At 36.0% G+C, this 17,277-nt stretch overlaps 1 protein-coding gene across 3 annotated transcripts in view; it reads left to right on the top strand.

Moving 5' to 3' along the window:
• The window catches only part of MIB1 (MIB E3 ubiquitin protein ligase 1), a 78,445-nt gene extending 62,623 nt beyond the window's left edge, over positions 1–15,822 (top strand). For 2 of the 3 annotated variants that reach the window (XM_048289302.1, XM_048289304.1), the window contains exons 18-21: positions 1,855–1,933; positions 3,478–3,591; positions 4,703–4,803; positions 9,420–15,822. In XM_048289302.1, coding sequence (XP_048145259.1) covers positions 1,855–1,933; positions 3,478–3,591; positions 4,703–4,803; positions 9,420–9,560 — 435 coding nt within the window. In that variant the 3' untranslated portion in view covers positions 9,561–15,822. The remainder of the gene's footprint in view (positions 1–1,854; positions 1,934–3,477; positions 3,592–4,702; positions 4,804–9,419) is intronic. The other variant, XM_048289303.1, reaches the window with a different exon arrangement.
• The last annotated feature ends 1,455 nt before the right edge of the window (positions 15,823–17,277 follow it).

Raw genomic sequence — 17,277 nt, forward strand, 5'->3', positions numbered from 1 at the left:
CAGCTTTCACCTTTTCTTTGTTTGGAAACATGAGTTGCATTATGCTGTCTTTTTTCTTCAGAGTATCAACCCTGATACTGAGCCCTATTTTGGAGACCAAGGTTTCTCAAATGGTTACTCCCAAGTAGTTTTGACCATATGGGTACATCCCCTTTGCTTTTCTGTTTGAGTACTATTTTATTCTTTGTAATAACCAAGTCTTGTCCTGGTTTTTGTAGCTGCTGAAAAAAAAAATTGCGTTCTGCACTTCGGTTTATGTTTGGTTTTGGATTTGCTTTGGGGTTTTTTTTAGCTTTTTGGTTTTTTTTCTGGTTGTTGCTTTTGTTTTTTGGGTTTTTGGTTGGTTTTCTTTTTTTTTTTTTTTGGTTGGTTGGTTTTTTAGGAAATTTTTTTTTTTTTTTTACTTTTTCCAAACATATTTGATTAGTCTGCTTCTCTGGCGTGTTGTTTTTTTCCTCCATCTCAGAGCAAATATAAGAATTGTAAATATAATATTGTACTTTTTTTACTACTGACTCTCTTATTCTTCTTACACCATTCACTGCTCTGCACTGTGTATGTTCAAAAGCCAAATGTTAACATAGTGGGAGCTCCTTTTCTCTAGACTTTATAATCAGTGAAAGGGTTCTGCCACCAGGTGATTTGGAGCAGTAAAGTGAGGCTTCTGCCCCTACTCTCCATTTAAAGAAGTTAATCTATGGAAATCAGCTTTCCCAGGTGAAAGCTAAGCTTTGTGGATAACCTTCCTTTGATTTCTTTTGCTGAATTGGTTTGAGAGATTGGAATGTCTGGTCAATAGTTCTGTTGTACTTTTCTGTATAGAAACTTACAGTAATATCTGCAAGGCTAAGGAATGAATGAATCAGGACAATGGTTCTGTGAACTGGAATAGGTGGTCCAGGCCAGTATAAGTGGAATTATATGTGATGTCTATGATCATACTACACATACCCCATCCCTGGCAGTGTTCAAGGCCAGGCTGGATGGGGTCCTGAGTAACATGGTCTAGTGGAAGGTGTCCCTGCCCATGGCAAGGGTTGGAACTGGAGGATCTTTAAGGCCCTTTCCAACCCAAACCATTTGATGGTTCCGTGATATATACAGCCCTCACATTAAAGGACTTGAGAAACCCTAACCCAGAATATTAAAACATTTCTGTAGAAGTTCTTTTAAGTGAATTTCATAGGATTATAGAATGTTGGAAGGGGCCTTTAAAATCAGATAGGTAACCGACATCTAATACCCTGCAATGAGCAGGGACATCTTCACCGAGATCAAGTTGCTCAGAGCCCTGTCCAGCCTGACCTTGAATGTTTCCAGGGATGGGTCATCTAGCACCGCTCTGGGTAACCTGTTCCAGTGTTTCACTACCCTCATCAAAAAAAATGTCTTTCTTATATCTAGTCCAAATTGGCCTTCCTTTAGTCTAAAACTATTACCCCGTGTGCTACTGCAACGGCCCAGCAAAAAAGTTTGTTCCCATCTTCCTTATAAGCCCCCTTTAGATACAGAAAGGCTGTAATAACATCACCCCATAGACTTCTCTTCTCCAGGCTGAACAACCCTGATTTAGGTATGTGTGGTGGAATAAAGAAGGAGAAAAGAATAAAGAGAAAGAAATGTATGCTGTCCTAACTGCTTCTCTGTGCCTGTCCTTGTACTGAATGTGTAAAAATTGCCAACAAATATGTGTTCTTAAAAGTTAGTGTTATAACTCACTTAAGTTGCGTTTTGAGGTGCTGAATTAGTTAAAAAACCCCACTAGATAGAGATTCTTGAAGTCCACATACCTTGGAAATTAATGTAGAGAGCAGGAGATAAATTTTACTCACGTGTGTGTGTTGTTATTGACAGATTGAAGAATGCGTAGTGTGTTCAGACAAAAAGGCAGCAGTGCTCTTCCAGCCTTGTGGTCATATGTGTGCCTGTGAGAGTAAGTAACGTGACAAAACCTCTTTTTGAAGTAATCGTGAAACAGAACATTTTTAATCTGATTGCTAAAAGGTCATGAGTAATCTGATTTCAGGTTCTATTTACTTGGTAGTCTGGTGTGATCATCAGAATTTTGGTATTATTTGTCATGCTGGTAATAATTGGAGGACAAAGTGGAGATTTTCAAAAATTCAGAAAGCATGTGCTCTTTCATCTTAATTATTTAACTGTGAGTAGGCTTGCTCACATTATAGAAGCCTACTGTATATCATTCACACTTCGGAAGTAATTAGAATCAATTTTGTTGTTTTGTTGCAGCTTTTTGAGGGCATTCAGATATGCAAATAGTGTTTTAAAAAAATACTGTAAATAAATACTTGGTATGCTTCATTACTAATCTACAGATTTGCTCAAGGGTTGTACTTTGCCCCAAAAGTCGCATCATATATCTTTGCAAAGAGCACTAGTTATGTTTCACTTTGGTTTATCCTGTGTAGTGAAAAAATACATAGAAGATTTCCAGAAATTTTTTGGTTTTGAGTATATGTGGATGAGAATGCAGCTATGACCTTGTCTCCAGACATTTCAGGGCTTTGTTGAAGGGTCATTTTCCTAGAGAAGAGCAGTCCTTATTGATGAGAATCTACATCAGAGGGAAGGTAATCATTCCCATGAGTAACTGCTTACTTGCTGAAGAAGTCTGGTTTCTTCCTCTGTTCTAGCTGAGGCAGCTGACATCGAATCACTGACTATAGTTATCCTGATCTGGCCTCTTTCACTGTCTGCAGTTGAAAGATGATGAGAGAAGTTTTTTTGAATCATTTCCCAGGAAAGAAGACAACAAAAAGATTGATTACTGTAGTGAAGGATTTCAGCAGTGCAATATACATTACCAAGTCTAAGCTGTAACAAGGACAGCAAAAGGTTTAACAGTTGTAGATGATTCCTTTCCAGATTTTTTTCTGGACATCTTGTTCAAGCAGGATGAGAGAGAGTCTTCAATTTTGTGTATTTTATAGAACCCACTCTCATGATTCACAGTAACCTTTCAGCATTTATGAGACAATTTTATGAGACCTTTTGTAGAAAAATTACAGTCCCCTTTCTAGGATTATATCAAAATATGTTAGTTTACTCTTAAGGGTAAAGAGCTGCACCTCTTTGCCCCTGGAGCATTGGGACAGTTAGTGAGATCCATTGTTCTAAAGCAAAAAGTGGATAGCCAGGACATTCTTGGAAATTCTGGTCTCAAATGTGTGATTACCTTTTAATTTTTTTAGTTCTTGTGGACTGGACATCCATTTGGAGAAAGAGGAATCTGTTCACTTGAAATATCTTAAAAAGAGATAGAGATTAGATCTACTTTGAATCCCAAACAGGGCATTGTTTAGGAGTGATTTGCAGAAAATTATGTGAAGGTAAACTCAAGTAGTTTTTTGTATTAAAAGCATCTGTTAAGTCATTGCTGTATAGTTACTGTGAATAAACAAACTCATGGATAGTAAAGAAGAAAAATGAAATTGATTTATTTCTCTGTCCTCTCAGATTGTGCAAGCTTGATGAAGAAATGTGTACAGTGTCGGGCAGTGGTTGAGCGAAGAGTGCCTTTCATAATGTGCTGCGGAGGGAAAGGTACAGAAGATACCAGTGATGATATTTGTGAGTGACTCCAGAGCCCATACTCTTTCATGTTCCTCCACCAACTTATTCTCATTCTCTTAAATGATCTAAATCTTCCTCTCCTTTCTGAAGAAAAGTTTAATGAAAACAGTGTTAACCCAGGTATTCATTTGCTGTTTGCATTATCTTCTGCATTGGTAGCAGCAAATGTGGTAACATCGGCAGTCATTACACTGGAGAATTGCTTCCAGCATTCAGACTAGAATCCAAAACATGTGTGATGACTTGGCCACCTACTAATGCCCTAAGAAATAAAAGCTGAAGATTGTCTGTAATTGTGCAAATGAGCAAACAAATGTATTTTTTTTACCTCTGGAGCTCTGACGGAATGGTAAGTATTTTGCATCTAGGTACAAGCAACTTTCCTGACAGAAATTTGTCCAGTTTTATATCTTCTGCTTTGACTAGTTTTTAAGCTTCATGTGACTTCTTTGAGTAATTTCTATGAATTATTTATATTTGCTCTGTGTGTATATATGATACACAGTATTTCAGTTGAGTTTATGGGAACTGGAATATTAGTTCATTCTTATCATAATGTTCTGAAATAAATACAAGAATAATCATTAAAATCAGGCTTTCAGTACTCACACTGGAAATTTAAGACTTGACAATTTTTCTGTTTCAGATAGTAATATTGCTTCTCACATCAGTCAAATACAGGAATATCTGAGCTTGTTCAAATTTTGAATAAACTACTTCCAAGACACTTGTGCAATTTTGAACACCAAAATCATCTCTGTAGATAAAAATTCATTTAAATGGGAAAGGATTTAGCTTTTTTTTCTTTAAACATGGGCAAAAAATATTTATGTCAGGAACTTCACTGGCAAATAAGAATTCTGAGAACATTAAGGGACTAGACACCGTCATTATGGAAATACTTGTCAAAGAAGTGCTGCCAGTAAACTCAAAGAAATTCTTTGTTGAGCTGCAGTGATGGTGTAGTGAATTTAATTAGATTATCAAAGATGTTTGACTAACATTATTTTAGATAGTTGAAAAATTGTAGCTGTGACACTGGAAGTCATTATTCCTGGTTCATTAGATTGCTGCATAATCATGTGTCTTTATTTTCTTTACGTTACAGCAAGTGGAAACATTCCAGTTTTGCAGAAAGACAAAGACAACACTAATGTCAATGCAGATGTACAGAAGCTGCAGCAACAGTTGCAAGACATCAAGGAACAGGTAAAAGTGCTGGATAAAAATTGTAAGGACCACTAAGCCAATTGAAAAACCCAATGCATCCTCTATTATTTAAAGCAAAATGAATGTTGAAGTGCATCAGCTCTTGAACTTAAGTTAAAAGATGAGTATTTTTTGTGTCATGTGGCTTGTATGTCCTCTATGTATGGAGTTAAAAAAAAAATCAAGTGGCCATGTTTGATAATCTATCTGTTAGAGCATGTGTGTTGATATGACTAAAAAAGGATTCTCTGCCCAATCAGTACATGCTCTGACTGTTTAGGTTGACCTGAGTGTGTAGGAAACAGCAGAAGCTGTTTTCACAGAACAGTGATAAAAATAGATAATCTTCACTGTTCTGTACTTACCTTAATCTTGACTTGTCTGTTCATTAAGTGCCTTGGAACAATGGCTGACAGTTATCTGTCATATGAACAGTGTAGTGAACACACTCTTCAAAACACTCTGTGACTGCAAATTTAAAACTTTGAAATTACTGTACATGTAATTCGAATATTTGGAATTTAAATGTTAAGGTTTATCTTCTGTAATTATGTTTGCAAATCTCTCAGCAGTAAGGGATCTGGAGTATCTGACTATTGAATGAACTTACTCTCTTAGAACCCTGATAATGTGATCTTTTTGCTTCCCTGTGTATAACACAATTGGCAAAAACTTGTCATAGGTACAGGAAACTGAGGTGTTCTAGCTTGCCTTTTCCTCTGGTAGGCTTAAAATAGTCTGTAGTACTTCGGTGAGGGCAGCATCACATCTAGCCCTGATAGTTGTTGGTTTCAGCTGTTCATGTGCATGAAAACAAGGGCTAAAATTTTAGATTTCCAGTCTTAGGGCCGGTGTCTCTAAATGCCTTAAATTTGAGAACTGATATGCTCAACTGAATGTCTGTGAAGAGCTGTTTCTGTCATATGGTGACTGGACTAGCACCCCAGTAATATATTCAAAACAGTTTTCTGTGTAGTTATCTGTAAAGAACATGGAGATTGAAAATTGTCATTTGAAAATGCATGTCTGTCTTACCTAGAAGCTCCAGATGTTTCTGTCATCTCTTATGTCTTGCATCTCCTCTTCAGCTTCTGCTTTACTTTCTAGCACTGAGTGGAAAGAATAAAGTTACTTTTTTGGCACTTGAAATGATACATGCAGAAGATGCAGATGCATGCTTAAATGCAAGTAATCTGTTTTCTTCAGATACATTTTTTCAGGGTACTTTAGGAGTTATAGAAGGTTAGAGTTCTGTTTGGGTATGCTGATATTCTTATGTATAGGCACATGAAAAGAAAAGTACTTTATGTTACAGTTTTTCTTCTTGATTAGATGTGATATCAGGGGGTTTTTGTCAGTTTTCCTTAGGTGCTGTTTTATTCTCTATGATCTTGTCTAACCTTTGGGATTTGCTAGCCAGCAGCCAGAATCGTTCAGAGCATCTGACTAGAAAGAGATGGTTCTGGTCATTCCTTGTGTGCCTCTTGGTGTGAGACTCTTGTGCTTTTAGTGTCTTTTGTGCTTAGGCTTGCAGCAGGGCAAGTTGTATATCACACTTGTGAGTAGCAAATCCACACTTGTGGATTTGATTAAAATTGATCATCTCATCTTTTAAATTAGTGCTTGAAGTTATGCACAGCATTCCACTGTAATTGTGTATTCTTTTAATTTGTGCTGTAACAGTTCAGTCTTTGTGTTCGATTGATATTTTTCTACCTAAAATTAATTTGTTCTCTTTCAGCAGGTATAAGCCTTTGTTTCAAGTCAAACCTTCAATGATAATCTAATATGTTAGTGCAGCAAGCTTTTAAAACTATTTCTGGTGCCAAGCAGAAGTGATGCTGATGTCAACAGAATCTCCCACATCTGATGACCACACCATTCTTCAGGGATTCCCTGAATGTGAACCCTTTTGACTGTAATTGCAATACCTTCACTCCATTTCATACATAATCACCATCATCCATCTAATATCTTATGTATGTTCCTTCACCATACTTACATCATTTTCTTCTTCCTTAAAAATAAATTTATTTTGTCACTGTGCACCTGTATATTGTTGTAAAAACTGCTTTTGATAGTGAGGAATTCATACTTCAAGCAGTTTAAAACACCTTGTTAGTTAGAAAAAATTATTTGGATTGCAAACCCAATTCTACTTAAGGTGCAATGAACACTTTTCCAGAGTACTTATCTGAAGAAGTAATTCTCATATGTGTCAGGCAGGTAGAAAATGGGATTTCATGCAGAGGATGTTCTAACAAACTAATAGTACAATAGTTACAGATACTGCTTATTTCTCACTCCGTATTTTCTATTGCCCAAATGGGGCATAAGGCTTGCAGTGAACTTTCTTTCACTGTAAAACTACATGTAAGATGGTGGTTAAGTAAGGAATTCTCCTTCAGAGTTGGCTAAAACTCAGTTAGCTGGGCTTTTATCCCACTGGGAAACTGCTGAACTAATTGAGAAAAGCCTGTCAGAATAGAATTGTGTAGCAAACAGGAAGCTGCTTGTTCCTGCTGGCTGAGTTCTCCTACTGTGTGAAGTAACTTGTTAAGATAGTATCGTGTTAAGAAATTTAACAGCTAATGTATTTTATATACTCTGCTTTTGTACTAAACAAGAGAAATTGGGCAATTTTCTAATACTGCATATCTGTAAAGTGAAAATGTTGGGATTTCTGTACTTTACGGAGTGAAACAGTTCAAAGTAATGGTGTTTCAACAGATTTTATTTTTTTGTTATTTCTGAGTCCCTTAGTGGATGTTTTCATTTTTAAATGATGGTGCAGCATTTGGAGAGAAACAGTCTCTTGTAGCTTCAGTAATTCTGACATTACAATTAGACAGAAAAGCAAATAATTAGCTAAATGTAGAATAAAGGCTACACATTGGGGATTTTCCCAAAGATAAGATTGATGTTTGCTTTGTCAGTCCTTTGTGAAAGGTTGTGATGCCAATGCTGTCAAGTTATAGATACTTGTCACACAGCTGTGTATTCATTGCATTGGAAAGAGCTGTTCCATTGATGTCTGAAGTCTGTGAGTTACTAAAGGAAGAATACTCTAAGGGTCCCATTGATGTGTGGGATGTGAAGGTGGTGACTTAGTGTGAATGGAAAAATGAGCGGGACTGACAGACAGTCTTCTGTAAATTTTTAGTTTGAGAATGTTTTGTTACAGTACTATGGAAGTTCTGGCAAAGCTGGAGCACACCCCCCTTCAGGGTTATTTTTAAACATAAATTGACTTAAGGTTTCACCTGGAAGTTTTATTTTCCTACATTATACTAGTATCCTGGAGATTAAAATAGTAATTTGGCCAGATTCCATGCCAATTTAAACTCTTAAGCAGAAATATGGTGAATTTTTTTTGGTCTTCAATTAAGCTATCTATCCTAGAAAGTAATACCTATTGATTTCATAGAATATGTGCTTCAGGGTTATTCTGAATAGGGTGCCTTGGTATGGTTTCTCTCTTATGCAATGAACAAATTGAAATAAAACCCCAATGATGAATACAAAAACAAGTCACAGGTGCAAGATGGTGATAAAATGAATTTTTATTTGAAATATGAGCCTTGTCCGTATTTTGTATTATGTATGAGATCAACATTTATAATTGTTAGATATATGTGATATGTCTCAGATCTGAGGACCTCTTAGATTTGATTTGATGTACTATAGAGTGGTCTTAACAATTTTCATCTGGTGTAACATCTGTTCATTTACTAACATTTGATAAACTGTTATAAATGAAATCCTAATATGGCTGCAGTATGTTTATGGTGAAGGAACATGCCTTATGAAAACTTCAATTTCTGCACATGACAAAAGATGAAGGACATTGTTCCTTAGTGGCTTGGTACAAAATGAATTTTGCCATTGAAGAACTTAAAAAGATCTTTTTTGGGCATTGGCTATCACTTTACTTTCAGCAATTAAAACTGATTTTAAAAGTTTGCTGTGCTGCTGTTATGAGTTAAGGTTACAGATTTACTAAACTGTTCTTTAGTTGAAACTTGAGGTGTTCTTTTGGTTGAAAATCTAGATAACTTCCTCAAACAAAGTACTAAATTTTTGCATATCATATTGATTATGCAACATTTTTATTCCTTCTGTGGGTGTTGAGTGCTTGGTCTTTAGAGGTAAGTAAATGAATGGCTAGAATGGCCTGAGAAGAAATTTGTAAATCATTACTCAAGCATTGCATACATCAAATTGTTTGTGTTTTGTTCCCTGGAATATTACATGACATAAAGGAGAATATTTCTGAAGAATGTTTTAATATTGCAAACTTGGGTAATGATATTGAAAGTATGATGTCAGCCTACGACTAGATTGTCTTAATAAAAGGAATCATATTTAGAAAAAATCTACATAGTTACTTGTGTCTTGATGGAGTAGGAAAAGCCCATATATTGTAAATCAATGTGGAGTAAAAATGGGATTTAAAGAAACATCAGTTTAGCTTAATGGCTGGGTTATGCTATGGCAATTTTCTGCGATGCTTAGGATCACGTATTTGTTGTTAAATTTAAACACTTCATATGTTGCATATTCAATACTGTATAACAACTGCCACTGACTGTGTAACCTGTCAAAATCTTTTCCAGACTATGTGTCCTGTCTGTCTGGACCGCCTGAAGAACATGATCTTTCTGTGTGGCCATGGAACGTGTCAGCTTTGTGGAGACCGAATGAGCGAGTGCCCCATATGCCGCAAGGCAATCGAACGGAGGATCCTTTTGTATTAAACAGGGCCAGTGTCTTTTACTAGGTTGTGCAAGAGTAAGGACATGTTGATGGATTAAATCTCTGTAAGTTTGAAAGGCAGTAAAGGGTTCTAATGGAAACATTTCTAATACTGTAGCACAGGTTCATTACATAGTAATTGTTTAAAGACTCTGAATGCACCAAATAAAAGAAACAGTATTTGAACAGTCAGCTTGTAGCTTTACTCTTAAAAAACATCTAAGCCTACTGCTAATTTAAAGCAGTCTTTTTTTCATTTTCTTTCTGTCTTCTTCTTCCCCTTAAAGTTTAAAGGGACAATCTTATTTTGGTTTTGTTCATGTGTATCATGTATGTATCAGATGTCAAGTGATGTGAGGGAATTTTTTTTTATATTGTCAGTTACTACCAAACATAAATATTTAGGATTTTTTTCGCTTTAGGCTTTTCTGGAGAGTGTCAACATTTCCTGTGACATTTCTGATTGACAGTAATTTCTGTCTTGAAATACACAGTCATGAAAAATCTATACAAAATATATACATAGTAGTAATAAATATACTATTCCCATAAGGTCAGGCCTCAGAATACAATGTTAAGGTAATTCTGACTTTATCATGCCCTTTGTTCCTGAGGATGGGTTGTATAGGAAACAGGAAAAGGAAAAATCTGTTTTAGAAACATTATGTTTCCAAAACTGCACTTTAGTCTAACAGGTTCGAGCTAAGTAACTTAAATAGTGAGTTCCACAATTCTCCTAATTACTTGACTTTGCATGGAATTGCTTTTAACTTGAGTGGAAAGGAGGACATTTGAGCAGTGGGTCAGTTATCCCTTTCAGATGAGTGAATTTGATCAGTTGTGGAGAAACTTACACATGTGGAGCCATTTAAAAATTGTGGGTCTGTGAATTCGGAAAAAACCAAGATTCTGCAAGATTTTCTTTCAAAGTGAGTTTTATTGTCTCCAGGCAAACAGTGTCAACAGCAAAAGAGAATACTTAATATTGATTATTCATCTAAGTGGGGTGTTAACACCAGAACTTATCTGTGAGCATTACTGAGTAATACTGCAAATGAAGATATTGCTGACAGAACAGTGAATTTTGTGAGCTGTGCCTAGTTGAGCTGAATCTGGCTGAAGGAGTTTGCTGTCACTGATGTGATAAAAAACTGCTCCTGACCCCCAAAATAAATGCTATTGTCAGGGACTGCAAACTATTAACATTTTTAAAACAAAAGCATCCTTTCATCCTTTTTTGTGGTAGAAAATAGCTGATTTAAGGATCTCTTGTAGCTAAAAGGAATCTGTGCTTACTCCTAAGTGATTCAACAGTTTTCTGAGTGCATAGTTCACATAGCCCTTTGCCATTGTGCAGACTTCATTTGGATGTGCTCTTGCAGAACAATAAAGACATCCATGCTGGAGTCACTTAGGTGCCTTACTAGCAGCTAAGATGAATTTATCATTGAATTCTCATTGCATATGTCAGAAATGTGGACAAAAGGATAGTTCAGGGAAAGATCCAAGTAAAGATAAAGATGCAATTGTGGTCTTCTCAGATAAATCAGTCTGTCTTCTGAAGCTTATGTTGATATGCCTCAAGTGTGCAAACAATGGCAAATGCCTCAGAAGACTATTACTAGTAAACTGTAAAGATAGATAAACCTTTAAGCAATAAGATTAAACACTGAATAAAGTTTTCCAGGAAACAAGTACAGTGATATATTGGAAAAGTGTATGTAGAGTGGCTTTTAACACCATGAAGTGATGTAATACACAGCCTTACAATAGCCATCTTTAATCCTCATCCAGCATTCCAAATGTTCCTCATTATTTTCAGTGTTTTTTCATTGGACACAATCACATCTGGAGTCACTGTAGTAGTCTGTTTTATTTTGTGTACTAGTGGTCATCTGTTCTCAGATAATCTGCATCTGTATTCTTGGCCAAATGAAGCAGCCTTCCCTTTTTTTTCTTCTTGGTTCTTATTCTAAAATATCAAGATTTCAAGGAGTTCTGGAAAGTTTTTGATGTAAGGCCTTTTTTCAGTTCAGCATTTTGCTATCTCCACTTGAACTCCACATGCATCTGAGTGTTCATTGCAATTTTCATTTGGCCAATATGCACATCACTAAGGTTTTCGGTTTGGTTTTTTGGGGTTTTTTTGGGAGCATTTTTTACAGCTGAATTTTCTATAGTAGGCTTCAGTTTCTTGTCAGGCTTCTCCTGGAAATACTTCTGTAGTAGAGTGTGCCATTTGATGATCCATTTTGAGTTTTAGCCTGTCACTCGTCAGATTTGTACCTTGGTTTCCTCTGTCTCTGGCATACATATTTTGTCCTCTTAATTCCTCAAGGGGACCTCTGCAAACTTGTCAGCACAGATGCAGGGTGGATCTCTTCTTGATAATGCAACTCAAAACTGAAACCTCAGTATGGCAGTTTGCATTTTCCTAATTCTTTTTTGCTGGAACAAGCCAGAGTTACTTGAAAGTATTCCAACTTAGCATCAGTTGAATAATTCAGCTGAGTTAGAACAGATCTGAAGCATCCTGAGTAGGAAACTGGAGTTGAGTGTTAAGTATTCCTAGTCTGCAGGAGGCACATACTTGTAGCATAGGTAGGTAAATGCTGTATTAGGCTTGTCCTTTCGAACAGAGAAGATGTAAATTACTGTTTAACACCCTCACTACTTGAATACCATCACAGTCCTATGGAAACAGAGACAGCGACTGAAGGTACTGCTGTAGAAGCAGCTTTAGTCTCCTGTACTGCAATCACAGTAGATTTATGTGACTGCATAGGAGTTTGTGATTGGACTCATTCAGCAGTGTTGTGTGCCAGTTGAAATTGAAATATGTCAGTTTGATGCTATTTCGGTGCCAAGAAAAACAACGGAATTAGAAAAACTAGAAAAGCTAACCAAGGTGCTTGAATTATTTATATAGGTCTCTTATTGACAGCTGCAAGAGCTGTATCTTGTCTGGAGTTTGCCTTTCAAAAAACTTAATGAGAAAAAATGTTTCCAAATCCAGTATCATTTATGGAAATACATATTTGTATTCAGACCCTCTCTTTTCCTACAGATGTAGAAGGTGAACTAGTGTTGAGGAACCCAGTAAGCTCATTCACTTAATTCTGTTGTTACCTGTGCAATCTGCACAGATTGCAGATGTTTAATTGGATAGAACATATTTGAAGGATGAGAATTTCACTTGAAAGCCAAAGGGGATCATAACAAGTAGTAGAGTTGAGGAAATACCACTGTGCATCTGTCTGCAGCAGAAGATTAAAGTCTAAATTTCACCTGAGTGAAGTGAAAATTAGAAAAATCAGTAAGGTGTCTATCTCCAATTTACTGTAAAATCATAGAATGTAAGGGTTGTAAGGTTTGTTACATCTATCCCCCAGCATTTAATAGCAATTTTGAAATTAAATGGATTGAAATATCTCCATTCGTTTCTTGAAACAAGTAACAATACACCTAAAAGTTGTTCAGTGTGAGGTATGCTCAGATGTTTAGGTAAAATACTTCCTTTTCCATTCATTAAGAGACATAAACAGTCATATCACTACACAGTGATTTAAAGTGTAAAGACGACCTAAGAGGTTAACAGAATAAGCTTAATAGTTGTGGATTGTTAACTTTTGTATAACTATGTTTGACCTTCCCCCCCCCCCCCCCCCCCCCCAAAACTTGTGTCATCACTTCCTGTGGCCCAAGCTCATATGGTACTTTTCAAAATCTGGGCTGTTGTTACCTACTTTCCATTTGCTGGATTACTGTGTAAATGTATGTTGGGGTTTGGAGAAATCCCTTTTTCCTGAAGTGGATACTGAAAACTACACTGGTGAGATAGTAAACAAGTTACTTTGTAAATGTGAAAGTTTGATTAGAAGGTGGTGTTCTTAACTTGGACTGGGTGAGGATATAGCAGATTTGCACAAGTACTTGTGCCTTGTTAGCATAGTCTTACAGTTGGTATATTAGCTTCTTTTAAAGGGGTGAAATGGTCTTTTAAAAATAATTAAGTACTTATTGTGTAGATATTTTCTAGAGATGAAGGGTTATGTATGTCTAATTATTTTTAGCAGTATTAATTGCAGTTAGTGTAAACACTAAATTGTTTGAAGAAGCTGCTTTCAGCTAGTGATCTGAGCTTCCTCCACAAAACTAATTGTCAGAAATTTAATTTTACTCTTCCAGTAGCAGCCGGTGAACTGAAGAACCTATCCTGTTCTTTGTGCTGCAAGGGTCAAGTTTTCACTTAAAAAACCAAACCCCAACAACACTACAGTCTAACCTTTAGCAGTGCTACCTCCTTTCTGTCAAAGTGCTGAATTCTTCTCTAGCTGTTCTTTGTCTTTGGGAAGGGATGGGGAATGCATCAGTTTTCTTTTGCTTCATCAGTTTTGATGTCTGAATACATTGGGAAGGTTTTTTACTCTATAAATTTACTGTGTAAATTGCATACAACAGCAGTGTGATTTGCCACAAAGTACATTGTATACCTGTCTTGTATAAGTTGCTGGAATTCATACTGTTGTCTTTTTGTGCATTTCATAACTTGTTTGTGTTGACAAAGCTAAACTGTTGTCTGCAGAAGCTTTAGTATGTGCCATTTTTATAGCTAAGCCTGTGGTAAATACACAAGTTCTCACTCAGGGCTTTTTAACAACTTAAACACGTTCACAATATTCTTCAGCACATCTTGGAGAATACTAGAGATTTAATGACTGCACAGTGCCTTGATAGAACTATTGAATGGGCAGCAGCCATAGGGTCTTCACAGAATGCAAGTATCTTTCGAATCCAGTTAATGAGTTGATGTTAATATAATTGTAATGTTCCTGCCATGGATTTATAAACTTGTATATACTTTCTGTAAAGGAAAATTGGCAAATTTAGGTATTGTTAAGCTTTCTGAAAGCTGTTTAATTGTTGCACTGGTCATGAGGGTCTGAAGGGCGTAATATTCAAATTTACAGAAGCAGCTTTTGTGTCAAAGACAGCTGAGAAAATTTTCTGTATGTGACATTTTTAGTGTGAGGGAGAGGTCTTTGTATAAACATGTAAAAGTACCTGCTTTACTCTGATCTAGTAGATCTTTTGTAAGTGAGAGAGAAACAACCAACAACAAATCAGTATGTTTGTATGCCATTTCATAGTTAAAAAACTTTGTCTCATTTTGAGCTTCTAGGAAATACTTAATTTGTCCCAAGTAGTGTCTTTGTGAATGCAAATTATTCATGTTAGAAAACAGGTTTTACTGAATCACACGAACATTTTTGCTTTTGTTAAAACTAACTTTGTATTTTCAGTAAACCGTAGATTTTGACATGACTGTTTATTGGAGCAATTTAAGGTTGCCTGTGTGAATGTGGTGTATTTCTGTATGCAGATAGCATTATATAATTGCTTACTTTAAAACTGCTTAGGACAGCCTAAGCTTTTCAAGGGAAATGCTGATGTACTGTATAGTTAGTAAACTGACTTTTTCAAGAGCTTTGATTTAAAAGTATACTTGGACTGAATTAATACTGATTTTTTGCACACAACATTGGAAAAAGGGTAGTGGCTCATTCGTCTTCCTCCTTCTTAGTTGTAATGATGTTAGATGTCATCGTGAAATTAGAAAATTGTATACCTGAAAAAATATTTGCAAACTCCGTTACTTGTTGGCATGCAATGTTTAAAAGTGCACCAGACTTTTTTGAGAAAGTTTGCAGTCCCAAGTTCTTAAAAAACCTGGTTCTTTTATGATATGTTCCTGAAGAATGAGTTTGTGGAAGCATCAGAAGTGCTATGTGCCTTTGAATCTCCAAGGTACTCAAACTTTGTTAAAGCAGCACAGTAGAAGTTCGAAGGGTGGATTATGTTTTAACAACAAAAAGGTTGATTTAAAATGATATCTGTATTATGTGCAAGTTTTCCTGTAAATATGCAGTTCATAGTACTGTTCTACTGACCAGAGTTGCTGTTTAAGTGTACGTTAGACTCTGTTTACTTGTAATTGAATGGCCTTTACAGATCTGGCTACATGAATGTGATCATTTAAACATCTCCTGCCAGATACAGTAACTTCCATATTCTGAGACAACAGATGCTGCATCATAGTTTGTACTTTTAGGATTCAATTTAATTGATGCATTTGTACAAAAAAAAAAAAAAAGTCTATGTAATCAAAGGCAACAAAACCAACCAGTCTTATATGGCTTAGTGTTTTTGTCTTAGTGTACAGGTGAAAAAAGGAACTGACAGAATAAAAAATTTGTTGCTCTCTTTCTTAGTTTCTTTTCATTTTTCAAGTTTCTTCAGCCTTGGTTTATATGAGAGGTCTGTATGAAAACATAGTGTTTTCAAATACTTTTGAAAAAAGCTTTATTTTAAAATAATTGATGCAAATTGTTGAAATACATTTGAAGTAGCCTCTTGTTCATTGCTTTGGGATTTACAAGCTGTTCGTGTATTTCTCTGTACATGTTCATCGAACATGATGGGAGCAGTGTTGGCATTGGTTCAAGACTTGATCTCTGTGGTCTCAAGGGTTTCAGCCGCTGCTGTTGATTGCAGGGGAAGCTGCAGGTTTTGCTGGTGTTTGGTCTTGATGGGTTTAGATTTTGAGAAGGCTAATTCATACTGTACAATATAAATAATTATATTGTTAATTGTATTATAGTGCTAAATATTGTTATAAATTATAATAACTTTATAATATAAATACTGTGCAATGCAGTTAATTTCTGTATAATGCACTTTGCTGTTCTCTTTCCAGCTGTATCCCATATACAGTCATTGCTTTTGATGGCCATGGTTAAAGTGCATGGAGATTTTGTTTGGATTTGACATGAATTAAGTAAAGAGGGTGGTTCTTCATGGGTGTACTCTGTTTCATTTAGGGAGTAAAGATTAGTAGTAGTATTGGAATAAAAAGCATTAGCCTTCCTTTTCAGACTTGGTTTTCCACCATAAGGAAAGGAAATATAAGTTGTCAGAAACAAAATTGTTGAAGTTCTTGTTGTGCTTTGTGCAGCCCTGCTCATGACAGTGACATGCATTGGAAAACTTCTACTTTCAAGAATGAATCATATCAACTTTTTTTGATACTTACAAAAAGATTTTGGCTGGAAAATACTTCAGGGTTTTAAATAGTTTGTTCCCTTTTCAGCAGAGTAGTATTTCCTTGCTTTCCAGAAGATACTAGGGTGGGGGTTTTTTGCAATCTTTGGGGATTGATGCTGTGATGGATTAAAATATCTTAAATTACATTAAAAGTCGAGAACTGTGCCAACTGGCAGTGTATAAACTTCAGTCTTTAACAATGCAAGACTTTGTTATGGGAAAGTCAGTGCAGTATCTATTATTGTTAGGATTTGTTGACACTTACTTGACTGCCTTAGAGAAGCCAATAAACCTTAATTTCTGTAAAATTGCCTAAAATTGTGAAAATACACTTGGGAGACTATAGTGACCTCTTGGAACACTATAACACCATTTCACTGATTTTTCCTTAAAAATAAATCTGTGGGAGGTAAGGAGACAAACTTAATTCTGAGCCAATTTCCCCACTGATGCTTGTCCATCCTAAAGTGTGTATTTCTCCCACAAGGGGTCAGTAGCACCCTCCCTTTGGCACAAGGTTTTATTACACTATAAGCAGAAAGCAAACAAGGGATAAGGATAATGATGATTGCATTAATAGGTGGGTGGACCAGACCTCTCTTGTCTCCTTCTTCA

Source organism: Corvus hawaiiensis, chromosome 30, assembly GCF_020740725.1.
Source record: "Corvus hawaiiensis isolate bCorHaw1 chromosome 30, bCorHaw1.pri.cur, whole genome shotgun sequence".
In the NCBI taxonomy this organism is placed as follows: Eukaryota; Metazoa; Chordata; class Aves; order Passeriformes; family Corvidae; genus Corvus; species Corvus hawaiiensis.